General features: G+C 35.4%; 1 protein-coding gene across 1 annotated transcript; it reads right to left on the bottom strand.

Annotated features, from left to right (window-relative positions):
• Nucleotides 1-105: 105 nt before the first annotated feature.
• Nucleotides 106-27030, bottom strand: LOC147069642 (nardilysin-like). Its single transcript, XM_085950380.1, has 20 exons — nt 26779-27030; nt 23507-23744; nt 20412-20552; nt 19392-19560; nt 19075-19286; nt 17287-17457; nt 16988-17109; nt 16598-16718; nt 15828-15911; nt 15507-15647; nt 14599-14728; nt 12345-12669; nt 9649-9799; nt 9164-9297; nt 6932-7166; nt 5754-5897; nt 3604-3740; nt 2939-3146; nt 1553-1651; nt 106-582 (listed from the first exon to the last, which is right to left on the bottom strand). The coding sequence occupies exons 1-20, from the start codon at nt 27012-27014 to the stop codon at nt 328-330; spliced, it is 3453 nt and encodes a 1150-aa protein (XP_085806506.1). The 5' UTR covers nt 27015-27030; the 3' UTR covers nt 106-327.
• Between the last annotated feature and the right edge of the window lie 48 nt (nt 27031-27078).

The following is a 27078-nucleotide window of genomic DNA, read 5'->3' as shown; positions in this document are numbered from 1 at the left end:
TTAAAATAACAATTTCACATTCATTTAAGTACAAATACTCCATCTTTGTAGATGAAGGTTTTTCTTCGACATCTCTGGGCAGGAGTAACAATTAACAACATGAAATTCAAGGTTAACACAAAAATACATAATTTATTGTACAGTAAAAATATATATATATATAAAAAAAACTGAGTACATAGACGACTAGTGTTGCATTATAAAAAAATATGCCTATTACTGTTTGGCGAGACTTTTGAGGCAATAGCCCGTCAAATAGGACAAGTAGAGAGTGGAGGCGATCATTCCGAGGGAGGCCATCATCTCCAGATAGAGCGGGATCTTGAATCACGTGGATTCGGTCATCTGCGGCGTGACATTGCGCCTCTCCGGCATCAGTTGCAGATCCGCCTGGAAGACTTCCACGCTCTCGAAGAACGCCTTTGACTTGCTCACGTCGTCGGGCGCATCGCCCTTTCGCGCCACAAACGTCAGGGTGTAGTCGGTGACTGGGGGTAGGACTTCCGCGGTCTGGTCCACTTTGATCTTTTTGTCGGTGTGTAAGTTAGCGATGGACTGAGCGTCTTTCTTCTTGCCCATGATCTGAGGAAAAAATATTTATAATTAATTACAATATATCAATTTCACAATTGAACAATTTTGTTTATTATTTTTAAATTCCAAAATTTTCAAAAAATTCTAAAATGTTTTTTATCGTCTCCTAAAAGATTGTTAATGTTACAGATTAAATAATAGAATAAAAAATAGAATGAAGATATTATTAAAATGTTATTTCTAGGATGATAAAATTACTCCAAATATGGGTAGAGATGCTAACAATGTCCTAATCGTCTAGCGGCAAATTGAGAACTGAGATAATTGTTCCATTGTACCAATTTTTATTTTATAATAGCCCAGTTTGGGCCACAACCACTTCCAGCTTTGCTCTCCACTGTCTCCTAGAATGCCAATTGACACAGAGTCTGAATACCCTTCTCTATTCTATCCAGCCACCGGTCATCGTCTTGTGGCACATCGTCATCCCTTTGGCTTTGTTGATATTAACCGGTTTGACATTGATCTGTTATTTATTCTTTCTATGTGTCCCACCCAGCGGAAACTTCAGATATTTATACATTTCACAATATCTAGCTCATCGCCATTGATTCACCATTTATAATCGTCTTTTAGCTAAATTCGCATCGACATTTTGGGATTAAACGATATGCAGTTAATGAGATATCAGCTGATTAGTATTAAGCGGTTTTCAGCCAATGAGATTTTTTACCGCAATGAAGCACATCAAAACAGAAAATGGATTGTTTTAAGGATTTCTACATGAGTGCAGTGAAAAATATTCAAACCTTATTGCTCTCGCTAACACTGTACATTTTGTGATTACATCGGTGCCGCCATTCTCCATTTTCACAGATTGGCCCAACCCAAGTGCCTTTCTGAATATCCATTTTTTGATAAGCTGTGGAGTAAAGGGTCCATGTCAGTCTCGTATATCAGCGTCGGTTATACGAGAGTAACAAGTAGTGCATTCGAAAAATATAAAGAATGAACTTACTTGGACTGACAATTTTCTGGCCTTATTACCGACAACCTGCGTGTGCTCATCAAGCCAGGTGTTAACATCTTCGAGGGTCAATTCCTCGATCATTTTAATCTGAAAAACAAAGTGCAATATCAATTATAAATGTAAAACCTAAATCTATGTAAAAGTCCATAACTGCATTTTCGGCTATTTTGACTTGATTGCCTTTTATAAAATAATTTTAAAGTAATACAACAATGATAATCGAAAAAAAAACAGAAATTCAATCAATATATCAATCCACTAAAAAATTACGATTTCAGTATTAAAAATTAATGTTATGGTGTGATTAAAATTTATTAAAAACGTACTACTGAAAAGTACCATTTTGCAGTTACGGCTTTGTACGTAAGTGTCAAAATGTCCTAAAATTTTTGGGATTCAGGTGTTAATGAAGAAACTCTAGTAGTTGTTGTTCAAATGGATTGTTAATATGAAGAAAATCAAATATACGATTGTATCCCGAGGGCCGGACAGATAGATCTTGTGATACTTTTAAGGCGTAACTTAGGTTGGGTCAATCATGTCATGTACCTGGGGTCCTCCACTAACTAGGGTAGCCAAGAAATCGAAATTAAAAGAAGAGTTGTGCTAGGTAACAAATGCTGCTTCGGTCTAATGAATGTGCTATGTTCCAAGACATTGAACCGACACTTGAAATGCATCTTGTACAAAACACTAATAAGACCAATTGCCATGTATATGACTCAGAAACCTGGTGCATGACCAAAAGCATGGAAAGAGTGTTGGGCTCATATGAGCAGAGTGTACTCCATGATATCTTTGTTGGGGTGGAGATGGAGATACAATTATGAGCTGTACACTTTGTATGGGAACCCACATATCATACAGTCCATAAAATGGAGCCATGTTAGATGACTGGGCCATGTACACAGGATGGATAAGTCAAGCATGAAAAAGAAACTGACATTCGGGAAACTAGAAGAGCAAATGAAGGCCTGGTCGACCTCGTATAAGATGAAGTGATAGTGTTGAGTTGGATTTAAAGACCTTAGACATCCTAAACTAGAGGGAAATAGCTTTGGACAGATCTCTGATAGAGGCAGATGCTGGAGGCCAAGACCATCATAGGATTGTAACGAAAGATAGAAGATGAAACCATACCTAAAATAAAATTGTCTCAAAAATTTCATCAGAGACCCTCTTCACGATAAGGATGTATTTCAATTGAACTGGGCCCAAACTATTCACCCAATATCAAGCCTACTTCTAACTATGGAATTATAACAAAATTTTAATACCGTAACATCCAAAAAGACCTGGAAATTACGGTAAGATAGAACCCAGCATTTGCGGCTTTATAGTAAAGCTTTTAAATAAATTCAACTTCAAGTTCACCTCTTGTGCGATCCTGTCAAAGGTATACTCGTGTTGTGAGATCTCGGTCCAGTTCCTTCCGACCATGTCGCCCAGGTCTGTGTCAACGGTCCGCTTGGACTTGATTACTGCATTCTTGGTCTGCACGAAAGCCTTTGGAGTCAATTCCCGAATCTCTTTGCGGAAACCGTTCAAAAATTTCTCTATTCTGCTATCCACGTGATCGGTACTGAAAAGACAGGTATTTTATTTTAATTGCGATATCGACCAGCATATTTGCCATAAAGCAAAAATTGCATGTCAAATTTATTTTGTTTGGCAAAGTTGCATGTGTCTAAATTCGCCAATGTGGTGTGTGTGGTTTGTATTGTTAGACTACCACAATACACCACATTGGCGGGAGCAGTAGATAACGGCTCCTGTTGGAGGGTGAACAATTTATAAACGGAAAGAAGTAGATTATGTTGTGGGCCCGGGTTTGAATCACGGGTCTGGCAAGTACACATGTTGTTTACATACAATGTGTGTTTGGACCCAAAGTATGGACCTAATAGGTTGAGCAAGTGGTTTATATCTATTTCTCACAAAAACTAAAATCTATGAAGTAATACAATCTTTACTCTTTGGAGGCTCATAATATAATCTTCTTAGGATAGGGTAAAAAGGCGTTAAATAAAAGAACGAACCTGTATTTGTCAGCTTGTGTATTGACTGAGATGAGAAAACCAGAAAGGCCGAATGTGGAAACTGCATTGCAGGTAACTGAATACCCCAGTTGTTCTTTGGTGCGGAGTTGATCAAACAGCGGTTCTTCCATAAGTAGCTGAAACAAGAAGCCGATAAAATATTCAATAATCTCCTATCTGAAAAGTTTGCAGACCCTCAGTAGGTCATTACTATGAATCTAACACATATTGAAAAACAACATGTGATACGGAATTTTAACCAGCTACCCTCACTCCAGAGGTGGACACTGCCATTATTCCACTGTGGGTGTAAATATTGCATTAACCACTTGACTGTTTATCCCGAGTGTGACTCGGGCGCGGATTTACTTTGCGCACTGACTAGCCCGAGTCTGACTCGGGGGTTTTTTTTCTTAACTTGACAGGAATGTTTATCACGAGCTACATTCGGGAAGATCGTATTTCAACTTGTCACACAGTTTATTATTTGTTTTGACTGGTATTTGAGTGATATATGAGCCATATGACATAATAAAAACTTTATTTACTGCCGGGCAGAGCAGGCCTGTGTATATTACGATTAGTCAATGACTTTATTGTTCATTCATAGTTATTTTTGTGTTAGGTATGTCGCATGTTATTGCAATTTGAATTTAGTTATTTTTGAGCACATTTTAGAAGTAAGTTCGTAAAAAATAAGTATATATTATTCATACTTATTAGCTTCATTTTAGTTACCAACCAATACCATCTATGGCGAATAAAGAAAGGCCTACTAGACGTGCAAAGTATGCTGCTCACATATGAATGAAAATGACAAACGAATACGGAAGGAGACGAGATTGTGATGTAGGGTTGTGTATTGAATTTTTCAAAATTTACCATACCAAAAAGACTTATTAAAATTATTTTCGTAAAATTTAAAACATAAACCTACATATCTGTTGTGATAAAATGTAAAAAAACATGTAAACAATTTATAATAAAACGTTAAAAGAAAATTTCACATTTTTCATAAAATTTTAAATATTGTAAAAAAGTGTTTATTTAATGTGAAAAAAAGTAAAACAAACGTAAAAATAAAATTTTTAATAAATTGTTTAAAAAAATATCTGACAATTTTTAGACACTCTTCAGACATCTAACTGGGAAGTGGTTAATACTTTATTACTTCACTATTAAATAGTCTAGTCAAAAAATACATAAGTATATTATTTAACCGTTACTTTAGTGAATATCCGTTTATATCACATGGGGTTAGATAATTTATGATGAATGGGATAAGGAAGGAGGGAGGACATTCAAACTGTGAACACTAGTGAAATTAATTACATTAACGAATTATTTTAAGTTTAACAATTTATTCTTATCATTTTTAAACATTTTTTTTTCATAATATGCTTTTAACCAGTATTGGAATTGTTTATTAATTGTTGCACATTATTGTATATTACATAAAATGATGTGTGTATTTTTTGTTAGAATTTGATCGTATGTGAACTTGTCGGTTTTCAGTAACCTGAATATTTTTTTTGACCATGTCCGATCCTAAAAAGATCATATTATTATGGGCCTCCACAGAGTGGAGGTTTGTATTAACAGGTTTTGTTATTACGAGAAATGGATATTAGCCACTTGCTCAACCCAGTAGGTCCATACTCTTGACTCAAAACACACATTGAAAAACAATATGTGTATTTGCCAGATCTAGGACCTGGGGCACATGGCATTATGAAGTCGAGGCGTTAGCCACTCGGCCATCGTAGATGTTCAGTCAATACGCCAAATGTGTTTGTGAATATTTCCAGTAGGTCTCTAATGGTATTTAGGATTGGACATAGACAATTATTGGAATAATTTACATTAGTCCATCCTCACACAGGGCCGGTTGTCAATAAAAATAAATTACCATTTTTACTTCCAGACGTAACATATGGATTTTAAGGTAGGTATGATATATTTTAGTATAATTTTTCACGTTTCAGAAGTCACAGGTCAATTAAAATGTACTGTGCGACATTGTACAATGAGTATGTACATGTTTATGTATTAGATTGCAGTGGCTAGGGGTGGAGGTAGGCTGTGGAGATCTGACATAAATAGAACACACGCAATTATTGCGTGATGAGATGCGTTTGTACAAGACTTACCATAACAATGCTAAGTATGCTGGACTCCTTAATCGTGAGCAAGCCGGATTGGTAATAATTTGTAACAATACTATTGGAATCATGAGTGTTGAACGAGTTCACACGGCAGTATTTCTCTCCGGGTGATAGCCGATATATCCTCATCTGAAAGCAGTCATATAATTGTAAGGAGCCAGTCACGACTTTCAAATGATTTGCACTTAATCGTCCAAAAATACGAGAAAAAAACTGTACACCCATTGCTGCAACTTCTTTGCAATTCATCAAGCGGAAAAAACTGACGGTACTTAACGTACGAACGTAGGACCTTGTTACACATTCGATTAAGACAGAGTGTGGCTTGGTTTGGAGAGGTCTATGTTTCTATGTTTGTGTTGTTTACCATCTTTCTTGGCAGATCTAGCATATTTGAATTGGTATCTAGCTTAGAAAATTTGCATTTGGCATATGGCGTTAAATCTAGCCTTTTACAATACCGTAAACAGCTTAAAACTTCTCATAATAAAGCTAAAATATTATACCAAATTTGGTTGATAATTAACATGTTGGTCTTTTTACCTTACAAAATGATGACTACATTTCTTAACTGTATTAACTTTTTATGACTTATCTGACTTATATGAAATTTATTTTCAATCTTTATCCATATAAAAACAATGTTGACAATTGTGGTGTATTGTTTTGTAATGCTAGTTTCTAGACAGTTTGAATTTTGAGGAAATCTAGAATTTCTTACTGCCGTCTAGCTTATTTTCTAACCCTCAGGAAACACAAAATTAATGGGAACTGGCATACCCTACTGAGTGTGAAAAAATTTGTAATAAACTTAAACACGTGCTAAAGAATATGTAATTTTCAATAGTTACGTCAGTGTCATAAAAATATGCATTAAAGTTCGTCACGTAAATGTAACACGTATTCAATATTTGAGGGAAATCAACGTGCTTTGTTACACTTGGTTTTTATGGCGTGATTGTCATAAAATACCCTGCTTCAAAATCTTTGTCCATAGCGATTGGTTTTACATGTCTATCTTATTAATCTGTAGGTACTGTGCTAACCATATTTTCATGAATGACAATTGGCAACACTGCCTTGACCTCCGGCATCGAAGAAAGGACATATTGCCACTATTAGATCGTAGACGATTAAAAAAGGAAAAATAGTAACATAGAAACCTTTGGCCGTTCCGCTTCAGTCATGGGCTTCCATTTGAGGTTGTTTACAACAGTGTTGGATATGGCAATAGCGTCGTCCTTAAGCAGATTTCCCTGGATGAGAATCTGAGCCCGTAATCTCTGCAGGAAGTTGTCGCCGAACGCCTCCAGGTCTTCGTATTTGATGTCTTTTAGTGCGTGCAATTTGTGGTGACCCATGTAATGGTTTTCCACTGTCAAAGCGTACCTCACGTCTCTGGAATAACACAATTGTGAATATTGAGTGAAAGAGCATGTCACTGGTGATGATTTGACAAAGATAATCAACATTGTAATGTATCAGTTAATGAGGGAAATGAATTGACTTATTTTTGTGACTATGGATAAACATGATTATTCAATTTAAAATAAAATCATATATCAGGCGATTTTGTAACTGAAAAAAGTCCGTGCGGATAGTCAAACAAGAAAAGTACTGGACCTTTGAAAATGGGAAATGACGAGGGAACTCAGAAATAATGGGAACTGAAATATCTAACGGGTAAGGCGATAGCAGGTAACTGACTCGAGTAAGGAAGAATCCGGGTTAAACTTACACATTTGTCAAGTTGTACGTTGAATACTGAAAACTAGGGATTCCAATCCCGGGCTATTTTCAATACCTATGAATCCCGGGATTTCGGGATCGATTTTTTTATCAATTTTTATGAAAATAGAATAAAAGCGAAAATATAACAGAAAAAATACTTTTAATAAAAAATAACTACATTAGAAATAAACTGAGTTTGAATGAAGTTTGATTTATACCCATGAGTAGGTTGCCGATTCATTTTATTTTTTCACATAAATTATTAAAAATGAGAAAGATTGGAAAAAAACAATGCTTCGCACTTTTAACAAAGTAATTCCACCATGATACGTTTTACGGCAGTTTCATATTTGGCTGACTAATTAGATTTATGAAGCGGAAAGGCCATAAGTACACCATGATTATTTGCTTTATTATTTTAAATCTCGCTAATCCATTCATTATGTCTTTACTATCAGAAACAGCAATCTCATATTAAATTCACATTATTATTTATATTACAATATTATTTACTCCATTAAACTTGTGTATTTACAAGATTGAACGTATACAATATTAACAATAAATGTCTTAAATAGTATAAATTATACCAGATTTATTTTTGACCGATTTTATCAATGTTATTTGTAAATATAAAAATTTTATATTAATAACAATGGAAAAAAATGCCAATCCCGGGACCAGTCCCGGGATCCCGGGATTGTCAAATTGTAATCCTGAAATCCCGGGATCAGAATTTTGGCTCGGGATTGGATTCCCTACTGAAAACTGCTCTCGGTTTATGGATTTAAACTCATTTAATGTTCGTGTATTACACACACTATTGCAAGTGCATAATGCGTGCTTTATTTTCGTAGGACACGCACACATTCAAAAACCCTGCATCAACATGCGGCGTATTGAATATAGCTTATCGGTATTCTATTTATTATCTGTTCTGTGTAAATGACCCCCATTGCTTTGTTACAGTTTAGTTAGTGTTCCCAGAGAGTTAACACCGGACCCTGAGAGTGACTTGCATTGAAAATGTAATTGAGGACATATGTAAATTCCTCCCGTCAATGTTTTTTGGCAAGGAGAAACAGTCATTCCTCCTTAATCCCCCTTTTGTATTATAAATTCATCTACAGCCCATAATGGCCGAGCGGTTACACATCACCCTCATAATGTCGTGGGTACCGGGTTTGAATCCCGAATCTGGCAAATCCACAAATTGTTTTTCAATGTATGTTTGGACCTAATAGGCTGAGCAAGTGACTAACATCCATTTCGCCTGGTGGCTCTGTGCCCTGTGGAAGATTACCAAGGAAAATAGGTTTTGGTGCGAATGTTGATTAATCATTATTTAAAGAGACAATGAGGTCACCAGAACTTTGTCATCTTCGACAACGCAATTGAGGATAGACTATATAACAATTTGTCTCAAAGAGAACCAACGTTTCGTGTCATGTTACCTTATGGAGGCTTCCTTCGAAGAAAGGATACTGAATGTGCATGTTGCCTCTCATTACTCTGAGAGTGAAGAGGCGACGTTGGATCTGGCTTGACTACGTAATATCAATTTCTTCAAGAGAATAATTTAAACCAGGCTTTCCTGTTCTTCATGGGAAGATGCAAGAAGACTGGCGAGTGACAGGGAAAGAATAAGAGAAGCGGTCACCAACCTGACGAGAGAGTTAATTTTGATGACACTGTTGTGATATTGCTTCATTTGGACATCCTTGATGGCTGAAAACATGACGGGCGAAATGAAACTTTTGTATTCCTTCATCGTCTTCGTGATAACATCAACCAAAATCTGTAAGATAAGAAATATACATGTTAATAGTATCGGCTGAGGGTACTTGGTGAAAATTGAATGAAATCACTTTCAATTTTGATTTCTGCACTTTAACGATAATATATTAATTGCGTCTGCCCATTACGACGGCCAGCCGCTGCAATACAATAATACAACAACTGATGGGTAAGCATAACTACACACAGACTGCGTAGATTGTGTACCGCTACCCTCATTGGACCATGTGAAGGATCGAACTCCACTATTGGTATTTCTGTTGCCGATCACATAACAGATTAATTGATAATGTCAATAATAGATAATCAAACAAATCCAGTTTGCAATAACAATATTAATTTTTATAGTTACAGGCAGTTTTTGATTGTAACCCATGATTTTGAGTTTGACCCCTTTATCCCCTCGGCTGATGTTATCTGAGAGTCCGGCCATCACCGCTGCATAGAGTTTTTCGTTCAAAACCAGCCGAAGCACAGCGATCCACATGTCTAGCAAACACACCCTGAAAAGTGCAACAAGAAAGCATTCCTTATATGTAATACATTTCTATACAGTAGACTACGATAATTCTATGATTCTGAGCCACTGATTAATTTAATAACTATTTTGAAGGCAGTTTGACTTTGTATTGGTAGATGTGGTTGGATTGGTTCATTATTTTCTTTTTCTATTGGCAACCCCGAAAACAAAATGGCATCTCAAAAATAATGGTCAATGTATTGCTTTTGGTTGCCTACATAAAATTGACGAGGGAGTAATCTTTCCAGGTAAATTATAGCTAAATTTTATATTCAAATGTCTGCTTTGATACGGCAATAAGTGAGATGCGTGAAATGTCAAATTTAAATCGAATTTAATTATATGAATAGAATAATGTATGTAATTATTAACTAATTAACCAAAGACGATGAAAAACCTTCTTCGATAAAAAAAATACATCGGATAGTTGAGAGAAAACGGCTAGATTTATTGCGGGTAAAGAATAAAGTCATTACATGTTGAATAAAAGTTTATATAAGTGGTTGCGGGGGCGACAGTGATACTACTTTACAGTTCCAAAGTGGTCTCTCCCAAAATTATTTCCGTCGCCGCTAGCCGATCTCCAGGGCCAGCCACACGCATCTTTTATGCATTCTCCTTCCCCGCTGCAGACGAGAAGCGTACCCCATCCCCTGCGTGTGAGAACACAGCTCTAACGGACGGGGGTGCAAAAGAAACAGGGACGCCTTTTATTTTGTCAAAGTCCAATGTATCAATTTTTTTATATTATTCTGGTCCGGTGTCATCCGCTTCGAGTAGTCTTCAATATTTTATTTTATTTTAATTACAAATACATATCGAATAATGCACATTTTATGTAGTTTTTTTTTTAATTATATATACATCAATGAAATGTATTAGATTGAAGTTTTCAAATTCATTCGCATAGCCATTACGATCACCCTTAAAGCTTGTGTGGAGGTGGAAACGCTATTCCCAAAGTGGGCCAATCGCTAGAGAAGGTTAACCCGGCCGCCGCGTCAGTTTCAATATGAAAGAAGCCCGCTCTGCGGTAAGGTTTTTTCTAAATGCTGTGCTTCGCTGTATTATATTATGTTATGATAAATACGGCAATTAAAAATAGCTGGTATAACTGTTATCATGCCTAGATACATAAGGTTCGAAGTGCCACACTAAAAAATAGAATTGATTGTTGAATTTAGCTGTGTATACTTCAATAAAATCATTGATAGTCCCTTGTATTGAAAAATCACGGAAACATGTTTGATGACGTAGACACGCTTGTGCGCCCATAAAAATTAATAAATCACTCACTATAATATTTTACTCATGTTAGAAACACTTAAAAATGCCATTAAAAATATTGAAAATAATAAATAGCTTTTATGTGTGTGTCGCATATTATTACATGTTTTATGGTTCGCGTAAAGTTGAGTCCACACTGGTTGAAATATTATAATAATTTCTTTTGTTATTTTTTGAGTGAAATTTGGATTTTTACTAGATTAAACTTTTCAGTTTTATTGAGCATTGTGTTATGTTAGTGATTGTCGTTTTATGTTTTATAAAAAAAACAATATTTATTTTGTAAAATCTGCGTAATTTTTTCTAAGTGCTATAAAAACATTTTTTGCGTGAGGTTTTAAAATTTTATAAACATTAAATTGCATGCAAAGATAATATGTAATATAGTTGAAAAGTCAATATTCCATGATTTATATTTTATATTATGTTGTATACCCGTGTGTTTTTTTTTATACTTACGTTTATTTATACGTTTTATACATTCCTTCATAGTGATTCGTAATTTATTGGTAAAACTCGCAATCGTCCTAACTAAAATATAATAATATATTATATTTTTTCATTCCGTGTGGACGCATCTTTACAAATATTTACGACTTTCAATAATGAGCTCGATTTATGACTTTCAAACAATTGGGGTGACACATGATGACATGACCATGAGTAATAAAAATAAATGACATAATCCAGAACACAAGTTCAAGTACATATTTAGAAATATTTCGACACACATTATTTATTGTTTTCGGTTCGGTTTTTTGGTTGTCTTTTATTCCCGCAAACATGGTGTTGTAAAGATCGCGGTGAATATTCAACTTGACACGATAAATCACTCGGCGCACACTCAACTCGAATGAAAATATTTTGTATGCCTAGTGCGCAGGCGCTGTAAAATACCGCGTAGATTTGAACTGATGCAATCGTACCGGCGAATCTCAATAGATCGAGAGGGTTCGAAAGATCGATGATTATGAAATTAAAACAACATATTTTTGACAAAGTTATATAGGTGGAAGTAGGCGGATGGATCGGGCTATTTTTTAATAAAATTCTCAATGCCGCATGAAAAATATTTCTTGCGTTATCCACAGGTCAAGGTTTGCGTATCTGACTGCTATACGGTCGCCCATGTGTTACGTACTAGCCGTATCCTACTGGAATACGGTCGCCGGGAAAGGGTTAAGAACAATATGTAGGGTGTTAAATGTAAAAATTTAAATAAACTTCTATATAAAACATACCATTGGACCGACTCTTTCACTAGTGGTGTTTCGAGGAGAATGAGAATAATGGTAGTCTGACGTCTGAATTTGTAGTCTGGCTTGAACCAAAGCTCCACCAACTCATCGTTTCTCAACAGCGTGGGGGCATCTTCGGGGGGCTGCACCTCAACAGCATTTTGATTTCCAGCTGACGCATCAGAAGTGGGTTTGGCAGTAATCTCTGATTTTTCAGGCATAGGGATCAGGTCAAAGTTGTCCGTGATGTAGATGTTGGGTTCCGGCAGATGGAATTCTGGCAATGATTGTATTTCTTTCCATCTGGTTATGGATTCCGTAGGTATTGCTATGGACATTAATTCAAAGACAAAGTTTAGACATTTCTATGTATCAGCAAAACGATAACTTAGTAACAGCGCCATGCATGGCCCCCACAAAGGGCGGGCTGACAGGGTTCTAGCCTGGGGGCATGGGCTCAGGAAGGGCCCGGCGTGGCGAATCGACCAGATAAGTGATTTAAACAAATTCTCTCGAATAGTAAAAAAAGTCGCCTGTTGCCCTATTTATCTTCAATAATATTATTATTTAAAATTATGTGGTTGTACGGTACAATTTTTAATTATGTATCGATACTCGACAACTCCATAATTCAAATAGATTAATAGAATAATTCAAATATTCAAAAAACACTAAATACATACATTAATTTTACCGCGTACACCATTTGGAAAACGCTACTGTAGAGCATCACACTGTCTTTATCTTTAGCGATAGGTAGGGGACCCGTCAAAGATCCTAAAATGGGGGCCCGCTTCACGATGTGGGGGCCATGGCGCCATGATACATAACGATAGAATTATGATACTAAAGAGACAGCTGTCAAAATAATACAGTAGAATCTTGATGGAACGAACTAATGTGGGTGAGGGGGTGTCCGTTAGAGGTGAAAATCCATTATATAACACAAACAAAATCCAATTTATTCATCTTCGGATGATATATATACAGACACACCCATTGTGGAGTGACGTTAATGGTCGATGTCGACGCGCTTGCTTTCGGTAATCCTGCATTGTTTATAATCAACTATAATTACAAAAATGCGTTTAATAATATAAAGTTGAATTCCGTTATCTGATAAATAGTCAATAAATGTTATTAGATCGTCGAGATGCGATCTTATCACTGATAACTTTGTTTTTGGGTGTGTTGATACTTCTTCTTCACTTCCTTCCTCATTTTCCAAGATCACAACTTCATCTGCTATTTCACTTTAAGTCATGATGTGATACCCAGGGTCACCTTCATCTACTTCATACTATCGTAAACTTAATGAATAGAGTAATAAATGTATCCATTCACTTCAAGTAATCAAATTAAACTGCCATGTGAATTAGCGGCCAGCGTTGCAAGTGTCAGTGCTACGTTCAGTCTAAGAGTCTTATGACTCGAATTCGAATGCGAGAGGTATGACGTGATTATGATGCGCAGAACATTGTTTACAAGCAGTGACATCTGGATTTATTCAAACAGTTTAAATCAATTATGTACAAAAGTCGAAGACTGCCTGTAAAGTGATTCCATAATATTATGTTAAATCATTTTGTTTTTCAAATCGCCCATTGATCGTAAAATTTCGCTTATCGCAACCGTGTCCGAAACGTCTACCCCGTGGTCAACGAGGGTCTACCAGAATAATATACATAAATTTTCATCAGCGTTTTTGCCAATATCGTCGGTAATTTTCTATAAACACGTATCTCAAAAAACACAACTTTTCAGAATTTAGAAATAAATTTTCTTCTATGAAATATCTATTTAGTATAGTTACACATATTTTCATGAAAGAACTCTTATGTTTCTTCAATTAATTGCACTATACTTTCGACTGATCAGTCATATTGTCGAAGATACGAGAATGCGCTGCAACTTTACTGTGAATATTACTGCAGTAAACACGTATCTTGACTTACGAGAAAAAGCTTCAGTATAATCATCTGTCGGAGTTCAGTATTCTGTATAATTACAAACACCTAACTCAAGATACGAGTTTATAATTTTTAGATAAGTCTTTTATTGTGATACGAGCTTTTGTAATTGCTAAAATCTATTATGTTATAAAGTATGTTTTGAAATACGTGTTAGTGGAATATGTGCGTATTCAAATTCTGAATTCATTACATTAAACAACTCAAAACTGACAGAAAATTGAGATACGTGTTTGTAAAAAATTACCGACGCTATGTAATCTAAGTCACACAACATTAATATGTACCTGTTTTCTTGTATTCCGTGCCGAACCACTCCTCGGTCTGATCATATTGGATGGGTACCTTGTGGCTCTGCGAAGAGATCATGATGTTCACCGTCTCCGGAGTCATCGCGTTCAAGACGTAATTGATCAGCTACACACGAAATAATGTATTTCATTGATCATGCATGATATTATGTGGAATGTTTAAATTACCTATGTGACAATGTTGTTAGCTGGCTCATACTAATGTAGTATATACTAATCATATGGATATCTCATATACTCTGTTATATGTACTCATATTAGAGCCATGAATAGCTTCACTGAAGAGGTACATTAAAGCGTATTATGGTTTCAAAAGATCTTAGCTCACAATTTCATAGTATGTATTGTGTGAAGTTCTCTTCAAATGATCGTGCAATGCAAAGTCACTTATAGCTAACTTAATCAGTACACCAGAGGTCTATTTTTTTGCTTCTATTTTATACATTAAGGCTCCATCGCATCTATTCTATACAGAAGATTATTGGCAGCTATCGAGGGTAGTTTTGCATTTTTTGTATCGAAGTATTAGCACTTATTGTAACAATTACAATAAGTTAGCCGTCTAAACAGTCAAAACTGTTTATCTCGCTCTAAAATTTATTACAGCCAAGTACAACATAGTACTTATTGTAACAATTACAGCTAACTTATTGTAATTGTTACAATAAGTGCTAATACTTCGATACAAAAAATGAAAAACTATCCTCGATAGCTGCCGATAGCAGTCTTGTGTAAAGAATAGATGCGCATATCTATATAAGGTATTTTTGAATATCTTTGACAGATACCTACGCATTTTTAACGGTATGTCTTTATGTGTGAGATGCATATTATATTCTTCAAAAGTACTTAACGTAATAACATGATAATTAGTGAGTAGGTACCTCTGGGTTGTAATTGTAGGAGAGTGAGAGTCCCGTGAGGTAGTGCTTGGGGGGATAGTAATGCATGGCCTCCGCGAGGGACTCCACATTGTCGCTGGGCTCACTCTCATCCTCAAACTTGAAGTTTATGTCTTCTATGGTCTGAAAACAATTAATGAAAATACCTCTAACAGTGATCCCAGTGTTAATCACTAAAAGTTTACAAAAATCGGCTGCAAATCGGATATAAAATATGGCATCACCATGTTTGTTAAAATTGTATAACACAAAAAGACCCTCAAAAAGCCAATATATCGGATCTGTCGTATTCTAAGGGTTTACCTGAATTTCCTTAAAGATTCTTTCTCCGTCGATGGGCAATTTTTCCTTTATCATTTTAATATATCCAAACACTGCATCGATCACCTGCAATAGAACATAAAATATTTTTTTAATTACAACACAGATGGCGTGACATTTTTAGTATTAAAAAATAGTTGTCATAGCTTGATAAATCGTGAGCAAAAGTCCTTTTGATATTTCTCTAATTTACGCGTCCATGTGACAGGGACTTACAGGATCTAAACTAGATCCTCTGGGAAGATACTGTTTGAGACGTACATGGTTGTTTGTTATCGTAAAAGATTTTTGTGTTGTCACAGCGTGTTCTTCCTCATTTTTTCTTCGATGTCAGCTATTACCGAACACTCGATGTACACAAGTGACAAATTTGACTTTGAGACCATGATATTGGTCCAGAATAAGGAATATTAGTAATGGGTTCCGGCACATTCAGTAATACGGAAAACAAAACTACGTGAACAGATCTTCACGTCCGCAATAAGACGTCACAAATTTTTTAAATGCAATATAATTGGCCTTTGTGGCCACCAGGTCGGACAGCCCGACAGGCCCAACGGTTGGTTGGACCGACTTAGGCATCTCTTCCTTCTCGGAGAACATTCTCAGACATTCCCAGAGGATGTGGTTTGCATCCTGTAGTTCTCCGCCACATGGACATGTTGGCCAGGTAATAAATAGCTATGGTCAACCAAACTGCTTTGGACATTGATATAGTCCACTTAAGTGAGGTGAGTATTGGCCTTGCGTACCTTGTCGATGTTTTCGAGGCCATCCTGTGTGAGTCGCATGTTGATGGAGAAATAGTACATTAGCGACGTGTGGTAAATATTTGATTCAGAATTGCCAGCCGTGACGTCCAGGGCCCATACACTGCGAAAACATAACAATGTCTTAACTGAGTTAGTTTTACTCACAAAAGTTTGTTCCAAATATAGATGAAATGAAAGCAAGAATTGTCGGTGATTTAATACCTATATTTATACCTATATAGTTTAATACCTATATAGTAATATTTATATAGTTCAAAAGAATACATAAATATTCTGGAGCTATTTATTTAGTCATGCAGAGTGAAAAATTCCCATTTGCAAGACTCCTCCAATTTTCATCACTGTTAGTAGCAAAAAGAATTGACAAACTTTCTCCTCAGGTACGATGAAAGACTTCCGGTTCCTTCATGTCCTATAATCCAAGAGACATACTGTTGTGGAGCATCCAAGTAATGCTTCTGGAATGACTTCATCCCCCAGTTTAACACCACCTGTGAATAAAAGCGAAATACGAGAGCCGTTGAAAAAATATTCTGATCTTTAATTTTTTCCTGCGGAAACAAAACAAACCGCAGGAGACAGAGGGTACCTTCATGAGCACGGGTGAATATTTTCCAGGTAAAATTAATAATAAGATTGGTAAATCAATTTTGAATTTTAAGACTCACCTCAGTAACCTGTCGAACCGGTTTAATGTAATAGATAGAGTGAAAATCTGGTGTGATGGTTTCCGGCTTGAAGGCGTACTGTGAGAAATCGTCGCCGTCCAGATTGTTGGAAGCTATCAGACCAAACGTGCTGACCACATACTTTTCCAGAGTTTCCAATGGTAATCTCGCCTAGATTTAAAAAAAATAGTTTTATCGGTGACAGTTTTAACTTTCACAGTGTTATCTGTCAATTTTATCTGTTAAGCAATGACATTTTTTCATGATCAAATCTCAACGTAACACATCACATCCTACGATTAAACTAGATACTTTTTTCCATCCACCCATTGCTGAATATTTAATTATATTATAGTAGTTATACGAAGGAAAACCTGTGAAAATAACACACTTTATCTTGATAATGTTTACTATGTGAACGAGATATGTATCGTAATATATTATTATTATTATTTATATAAATAATTTTGGATGTGGTTTACCAATTTAAAAAAAATCATTTACTCGGTAAAGTTTTACCTACAGTTCTATCTGAAACAAACACCCAGCCTTTGAGAAAATAACGAAAATATAATGTAACTTCATTTATGATGTGGGAATCAAACCTGGAGCCAATGGATGAAAGGCCATTGGACTACATCTTAAATAGATATATACATCACCACGTTCGATCCCAAGAAGATCATATGGACTTCTACAGAATTGAGGTTGTATTAGCAGACTTTTGTTCTTACGAGAAATGGATGTTATCCTATGGGTATAGGGTTTGCAATACCGGTATTTCAAAACCGGTATCCCAGTATTTTTCGATAAGACATACCGAAATACCGGTTTTAAAAATCAGACAATACCGATATATCGTCACTGTTCATGGCAGAAGACACTAATTCGAAAAAATGACATATTGAGTTAGTACCAAAATGTTCCTTATTTCAAACTTTACCGTCTGGAAACCTTCTTAATAAATAAACAGTCTTTATTTTAAAGTCAACCTTTTTACGATTACTTAATAAACTCACATGATAGACCATTATTTCAAACTTTTTAACAACTTCAAAGTCAAACTACTCAAAACTAGTATTCTCCAGTTAGTGTGTTCTGCCAGAACAGAGACGATATTCTGTATTGAAAATGGAAACAAAATGTAAACACAGTCGCTACGGGCACTTTTATTTGATTTTGTAATTAACGTGTTATTTGCATTTGAAAAGCGGTTAGCAAAAACATAAATTTGTGCGTCCTGTAAGCATTGAGAACATAGAATGTTTAATAGGACTGTACATTTTTTTGTCGGATTAAGCAATGTCTGGATTAATTCCATTGCCCCTCGACGTCCTTGGTGACCAGCAATGACACGTCTAGATTTGCGAAATGCATTATTGTAGGTACTTCCCTAGATTTAAATTTATCCAAATATTTTCGCCAGTCACTTGCGGATTTTAGAAGTTGTCAGGTGTGTTTTTAGATGTATCAAAAATTTATATATATATATATATATTTATTTATTGGTACTTAGATACTTCTGTTTTTTTCTATATATTTCACGAATACCGGTATTCAATAGGAAATACCGGTATTGGTATTTCCATTTGGTATCGCAATCCCTATGCGGATCCAAACACACATTGAAACAATTAAAAGTTTAAAAACAATAGGTGAATTTACCAAACCCCGGTTTCGAACCTGTGACCCACAATATTATAAGCCGACACGTTACCGCTCGGCCATTGTGGGTGTTAGGTTAAATGTTTCCCTACGAAAATAGCACCATATTTATACAATGCATACCTGGACAGCAACAGTCATCCTGTGAGCACTGTAATGCCTGTCTTTGAAGTCATGAGCGGCCTGGTACAGATCGGGGTCTGAGGGTCCCTTGGGGGCGGACAGACTCCTGGAGTCGCCCCACATGAAGGAGCGGCCCGGGTGACCCTCAGGCAGTAACATGCATAACAGTTGGTCTTTACGGTTGTCGTCCACCGGAAGGGCCATGTTGAATTCTGAAATGTGTATGCAAGATAAACATTCTAACCTTTTTACCAGACGTGATACTTAATCCGATAGAAGAAAATGAAAAGTATACGATGAATAGGCAGATAATTTACCTGACTCAATGGATTCTCTTTCCCTTTGCATGGCCTCCTGTTTCATCAACGGTGACACGAAGAACTGGGCGAACTTATCCATAGCCTCGTCCAGGACAGTCTCCTCGATGTCAAAGTAGAATGTGGTCACCTCACAGTCGGTTGACGCATTGTCAGAGCCACCTTTTTTCTGTGAATTTAAACATTATCATGGCTTGAGAGTCTATCAAAAAAATGAAAACGTAATTGTTTTTACTGATATACAAACATGTTCCAAATTATGTAATATGTTCAATGAAGAATGCTACGTTCTTAAACCTTGGTATTATTCATTGAATAATTATCACAGAACAGATCAATATGATAGAAACACAAGAGACAGTCGCCATATACCAAGAATTTGACGGCAGTTTTGATTTATGATTTAATGAGGGGCAAGCTATTAACATAAGAAATACTGAGTCAAATATTACGAATACATTACATTAACCTGACAAACTTAAATTAACTATTTTTTTATTCAACAAATAATTCACAAGATTTAAGAATGTAACATTCTTAAATCTTGTGAATTATGTGTGCGCAAAACCCGAGAGACGCAGGTTCGATTCCTGCTGGGTGTCATATTCTTTTAAACATTGAAAATAAATTCTTCAACACGTGTTGATGTTTATCCCATATTTCTCCACACTCGAGAATCATACCTTCTTACAACCACATCCAAAAGGTAATGGAATTTCCATTATTTGTGTGATAATTGTAATTTAATTTAAAATTATTAGCAAGACGTACCTATATAAAAATTAAATTTGGAGAAATATTGGTGTCATCTAAGAAGGTAAGTTAACAAAATTTGATAACACCTCGGACACATAGTTATTGGTTATTTTTCATGATTGGGTGTGGTGCAGGTGATTGAATTGGTAAATCACATTAGCTGAAATCCAATGGGTGCAGGTTCGAATCCCATCAGTTACCAATATTTCTTCTAATGGGCATGTTGCTGAAGTATTCCGAATTATGTTTATTCAATATACAAACCTTAATAAAGGAATCAAAGTCATTCTCTTTGGGGTACTTCTTGCTTCCCATGAAGAGCATGTGTTCGACAAAGTGCGCCATCCCTTGGATGTGCAGGGGGTCACTTAAGCTTCCAACGTTCACACACAGGGCGCAGGCAGCCTGAAATATCGACAATATTAGTAAGTAATTCTAAGTAAACTGCTGATGAATCAAAATTTAACTTTAACTCCCTTACGTATGACAGTCGTTACCCATAGTCTATCTCCCTCCAGCAGGGAATCTACGGTCACTGCCATGAGAAATCGACACTGTTGGAGGCGCAAGGAGGAAAGCGAACATCAAAAAGAAATGTACATAGATTGATAAATTGACGACGCCCGATGTAATCCCTACCCCTGAATTACTATGGCTTTAAAAATAAGGTCATTTTGTAAATATTTGTGATTTGAATTGACATATTTGAACGAATCAACCACTTATTTTTCATAATGTAAACGCAGCGCAAATAAACAAGATTGTTTTGATTTCCTGTGTGACTTGTGGTTTCGATCGACAATTTTTATAATCATGATTTAAATCACCGTCACTGTAGATAAAAGATTTTTTCTGATAATAACCAAAACAAATAATAAAATCGCACAATCAATAATATGTGGTTTGCTGTGTCAAATGCTGGCGTGACGAAATGTAGGTGTTTCATGATTATTTCCTTTTAATGAAGACCGTTTCAATTAATTTCATCACGGGTTACCACACCAATGTTCCAGGCAAAGCATTAATAAATAAACAAATACGTCAAGAGAGACAAAAAAACGAATTTGACTTATAGAATTATCACAGAGATAAAAAATACCAGTGGATCTATTCAACCGTAACCTTTAACTTTGAAATCATTAAAAATCTAAATAAAATGAGGCTACGGGTTTCAAATATGGTGTTAACCAAAAATGTTGATAGAAACCTTCTTCTATAAAGATGGAACCTCAATGTATAAAATTTAAGCCAAAAAAGGAACTTCTGTTTCACTGATTATTCGCATTGCAGATCCATATACAGAGAATTTCACACTAGTGTGTTCTCGAATTACGACGATGTTCTGTTCCGCCACCTAGGTTGTAAGTCGAATTTCTTTATAACAGGCAAGTGCTTGCTGAATGAAGCGGCGTGATGTACCTTCGAAGATCTAGCGGTGTCCGAGTCCATATTATTAAATTTTAGAATAATTGCATCATTGATTTGGCTAAAAGCTGCAGACATGTCTTATACCACAAACTTTTTGGGTGGTTCTTCAAGTTAATCTAGTTCTTTTAGTGCTACGACATCTTAAAAGCTGTCACAATATTTCTTTACTCCTGGAATAAAACAGTTGTCAAACCAGTCTTGTAACAGGCATTGTGTCATTCATGCCTTTTTATTTCAACGATAATGTAGCGGTAAAGTAGACTTTCCCTTGAAGGCTCTTGGATTTTTAGAATGATAAATCAAAAATGACTTCAGTTTATAACCAGTGACATTTCCACCTAACAAAAGGGTTAAACAATCTTTACATGCCTTAAATCCGGGCATCATGCGTTTAGCGTCTATTTGAATGTATCTTCACATCAATGGCGAAATGTGGAGGTAGGCTGTTAAGATCCGCCATAAATAGTGAACACTAACCATTGTCAGTCGTACATGTTTGTTTTTATTGAAATAAGACTAGAATCCACAGATGGTGTTGGTTAGATTTTAAAATACAATAAAACCATGCGAAAACCAAGCCGTAATAAATAATAGTCAAAAAATACTCATCTATCTATAAAATATCTAAAACTATGCAATTAAATCATACATAGCTTTGGATATTTTACAGATAGAATAATATTTTTTATCTATTATAGTTTGGTTTAGGCACGGCCTAATGAATTAAAAAAAAAATGAGCAATATGTGTAATATGTATTCTAAAAGTGTGCACCATTTTGTGGTATCGTTCAAAATATACCAAAACTATTATGGTTTGGTTTAGGCAGGGTTTGAATGATTTTTAAAAACTAACCAATACCATCTATAAATTGTGATCTAAGTTCAATAAAAAAAAATACGTATGACTAACAAAGTTTAATGTAAACTATTCATAGTGGATCTTAACAGCCTACCTCCACCCTTCACTACTGCTTCACATTATGTTTATTTTTGTGTTATACTTTCATGTTTTTTTAAATCTTCCAAACCAGACGGAGCTGTTGATTGTTATTTTTATCTCTAAGTCTATTGTCTTATTCTTGTTTTTATCACTCTTACTAGCCATTCTGGGAGTAAAAAAATCACAAATAAATAATGTAAAAACGAAGTAGAACTCCAAATTTAAACCGTGAGTAAACCACCGTTCACGAGCGCACACAAAGTGTGGCTAACTGCACATTGTTTAAAAAATTATAGATGATGTAATATCTTATTTACACCAGCAGCGCACGCGGGGTGAAAAATACTTGAAAAACAGGTTTTTTTATGAATTCTTGTTCGTCATAAATGTGAATGGTTGTTGGTTGACTGTTGGTCATAAGTCGAGAACTCACTGTACTGCTATAACATTTATTCGCAAATTTACATGGCGTATGAAAAGATAATTCGTAACCATGAGTAGATAAGCAATCAATAATCTACAATTCACCATTTATATTTCCATTCTCCTATTTTCCAAAGAGTCTACTACGTAACTGTGAGGGAAAAGTAGGCCTTAGTTTAAAGAACAGGGTTTCAAATCTTCTCTTTCTCTCACTCCTGCGGCAGGCCGTGAGTGGTATAATACTAATCAAGCGATACATCGAAATCACGCAGGCTTTCTCGAGGTTAATTTGACTTTCACTTAAACTGGTTAAGGAAATAAAAATAGGAAAAGTTAATGCGTCCCTTTTAAAATTCCATTGAAAACATATTAAATTACAAATGAATGCATATACTTTTTATATTTTCACGATTTTGGATTTATGGTACGATCACCAAAAATCCATCCCGTGATCGACATGTTGGACATACCTGCTCTATATTACTGCAAACTCTTTTCGAATGGAATCACCTCCAGTTTTCATTATAGTCGGTGTGTTACTGTATTCATAAATGTGTAAAAATTAACCTTTTGTGATTCACCGGTGTCTACAGCTTTCCGCGGCGACCCCATCTCTTCACTGGTGTCTCCGTCATGAGTGTCTTCTTCCTCGGTGCTGCTGTCCTCTCCATCGTCGCTAGTGCACGACTCCAGAGAATCGTCATCCTCCGAAGACGTGATCGCCTCCTCTACACCACTCGCCGGTTTCTCCGGAGACACGTCTGATATTAACAATGCTCGCAGTCCATTCTCCAGCTGGATTACCCTTTGAGGAAAAATACAATAGGTGAGAAGTTTAAAAGAGTGCACCTCGACTCTGGGATACTGCAATCAGATACTAATTCCAAATTATATCAATTAAATGCACTGATGTATGGAGTCGACGACAATTTGGCCGCACCATATAAATTATGCTGATTGGACGATGCCATCTGAGCGCTATAACAACTGGATGATTGTCATCTCAACATCAATACTAATTAAGGAATAATGTTGTAATGCGTCACACAAATCACAGCAATGCAATTTAATATTTTGAGCAACTTAAATGAACTAATTAAAGTTACTATTTCATTAGTCAGAGATATAGTCAAATAAACAGATAGATTATGTATTTAAACATAACTGCCACTGTGATTACCCCGCTACTAGCGTTATGCGACAATGCATATGCCCAGTTAAAAATATTTACCAATCACTCCTTAGCTTATAAGCCGACTATATCACACGAGAAATGTCTCAACCGTCACAACAACATTCAAATATGATTTAATATTGTTTATGTTGTTCTTCCAAGTAGTGACTAATCCCATCCGCTTGTTTTATCTTCGAAAATTTGTTTTTGCATATTTGCACAACCACTATTCCACTGAGGGTTCGTCCATATAACACACTTCACATGATTTTCGGTAATATTTAACCCCCGTCCTCCTATTGTCACATTTCATCACAAAATCTTTTACCACCCAATCTAAATTACATCACATATCTGAAATCCATCCTACCTCCTTTAACAAAATATTTTCAGTCAGTTTAAAATCAATTTCAGTAAGTAGTTATAATGTTACCACGGATTAAATTATTCTCAGAAAAAAATGAGTTTATATTTTGTAACCTAATATTTTTTACAACATTCCCCCCAACCCACTCTTTCGAGAGTGATATCATATATGGACAACCCCTGATTGGTAGTTTTAGAGTGCTGTGAAAATATTTTTACAAATTTTTTTACCAGGAGCGTAGCAAAATATTTTAGCGCCTGGAGCAGTATCGTAAAATGTCCCCCTTATGTAATACAAAACTTGTAGGTAATAAACTATGCACACTTACAACCAACCTATAAATAGGTAAGTTCGACTGTCTGGTTACTAATAACATAATTAAGTAATACGGGTTTAATACTTTGGACGCGGAAGACGCACACGGCGCGTAATGACCAGGCGGCCGATCGATGTAATTAACGTGCATTTTAAAGGGGGCAATTAAAATCTCATTATCTCTTCAGCAGCGAAAGCGTTAATAACAAAGTAATATAAGTATTTTCAAAAATGATTTCTTAATTTTTTTCATTAGTTTATATAAAAATTATAGAATTCTTCATACTTAATTATGAAGGAAAGACTGAATTTTCAATATTCTATATAATTAATCAGACAAAAAACTAAACAATTGATAAACAATAATTGACAATGTATTAAGTACATTGTCAATTACACATTTTTTTAAAGATAACAAACACTAAAAAGATTTGCACCGATTTACGATAAAACTTAATAAAACGCAATTTTTTTATAGTACTTATTTCACTTTAATTAATATGTTAGGACCGGTTTCGTCCGCCTCAGTGGGACATTTTCAACTGAGGCGGACGAAACCGGTCCTAATATATTAATTAAAGTGGAATAAGTACTATAAAAAAATTGCGTTTTATTAAATAAAAACAACAATACAATGCAGTTCCACCATGAATTGACAGTTAACAAAATAAAAGAAATTACGATAAAACATTAGTTTTTATCATAATCATACGGTACGTTTCCCCGTAATTTGGTCATATTAGGATGAAATTTTCCATTCACTTTTTATTCTTGCACGTTTAACGAAACTTCATTGCTGTGCCCTTACCAGAGCTACGCCCGAGGCGGTTGCTCCTCTCACACACTTCTCGGCACGCCACTGCTTACAAGCACACTGAACTTAATAATTTGAAGACAACTCCAATACATTCAAAGTGACATTCCTTGACGGTATTATGAGACAAAGAATTAAATAAAAATGACGGAAAAATTATTCTCGATAAAGATAGGTCAGGGTTTGGAATATATTTTTTGTTTTTTAATAATGGTAGGTACTACTTAATAACTTGTGCAAAACACCAAACATAATACACTTGTCATAATTTCATTTGAGCAACAGATGCCATAATAATATGAATACGTGTATTAAATAAGGCTCTAAGTACCAAAAAGTAGTATTGCCTGTAGTTACAAAATACCAAGTCATTGCAGTAAAATTTCATGAAGAAGACCTTTTGAAAAATGTAGTTTTACAGTGTGAAGCAATCACGGCAGCTTCTATAATTTTAGGTATTAAGAACTCGCAAGTGTCAACACACCATCGTCAGCTATTTTATATTGAATGCCGTTGACCACTGCAGTGCTACTTACACCATTATAAATAAAACACGCCAACGGACTTACAACGTCGACAGGTTTAATTATTTTGCTGTATTTTTTTGACTTGCTTGAGGCACTTAGACTATAGTTGAAGTTATTGGCGTTGGTATGTAGAACATTTTTCTATAAAAATGTCAGTTTTTATGTTTTTGGTACTTAGCGCCTTAATTAATACACATATTCATATGTACTCAACAAAAACTTTTGGTAACAGTTTATTGCGTGTAGACAATTATAATAAATACCCTTTTCTGTAGGCGCATAAGCTTTTCGGTCCAATAATTGTTGATTGAAAATTTGAAATTTTCATGCATCATTATCACAAACTAAGCTTATATTGGGTTAGGTTAGGTTAGGTTATGTTAGGTAAGTTTTGGTTTGGTCTAAAAAGAAAGTTATAAAATCTCATGACATCATATGCGGCACATGTATCAAACTTTTAAGAAACAATAACAAAGGGAGAAAGAAATCGATTTAAAGGGTCTTGTAAGGAACATGCAATAGATCGGGCTTTGTACCCAAAATTCTTAAAATATTATCCTAAAGTCGTGATTTTTGGGGGATAAATAGGTAAATGATTAAGTGAATGTTGTTTCCATGGTTGTAAATGGAGAGCTGACTTACTTGTACTTCTTTTTGTCAGACTCCGACTGTATAGGGTTTTCCAATACTTCTATCTTCGGATTTTCTACGACCGTAAGACTAAATCGCTGCGGCTTTGTTTTGGGCTTACACCGAATAGGTTTTTTCAATTTGCGACCACCGGTTTTGAAAGTGGCACCTGATTTTAGCATTTTAATTGATGTTAACGAAACTAAGCACCGGTTAAAAAATGACACTCGACTTGACAATCTTGACATATATTTCACGTGTTTATATAGTAAAAAATAACGTGCGCACGTAAAAATTTATTGCCAGTAAAAA

Source organism: Rhyacophila brunnea, unplaced genomic scaffold, assembly GCF_057557595.1.
Source record: "Rhyacophila brunnea isolate RB1 unplaced genomic scaffold, BYU_Rbru_1.0 scaffold_23, whole genome shotgun sequence".
In the NCBI taxonomy this organism is placed as follows: Eukaryota; Metazoa; Arthropoda; class Insecta; order Trichoptera; family Rhyacophilidae; genus Rhyacophila; species Rhyacophila brunnea.
The sequence above is the reverse complement of the archived record's forward strand: the minus strand, read 5'-3'. Positions and strand labels throughout refer to the sequence as shown.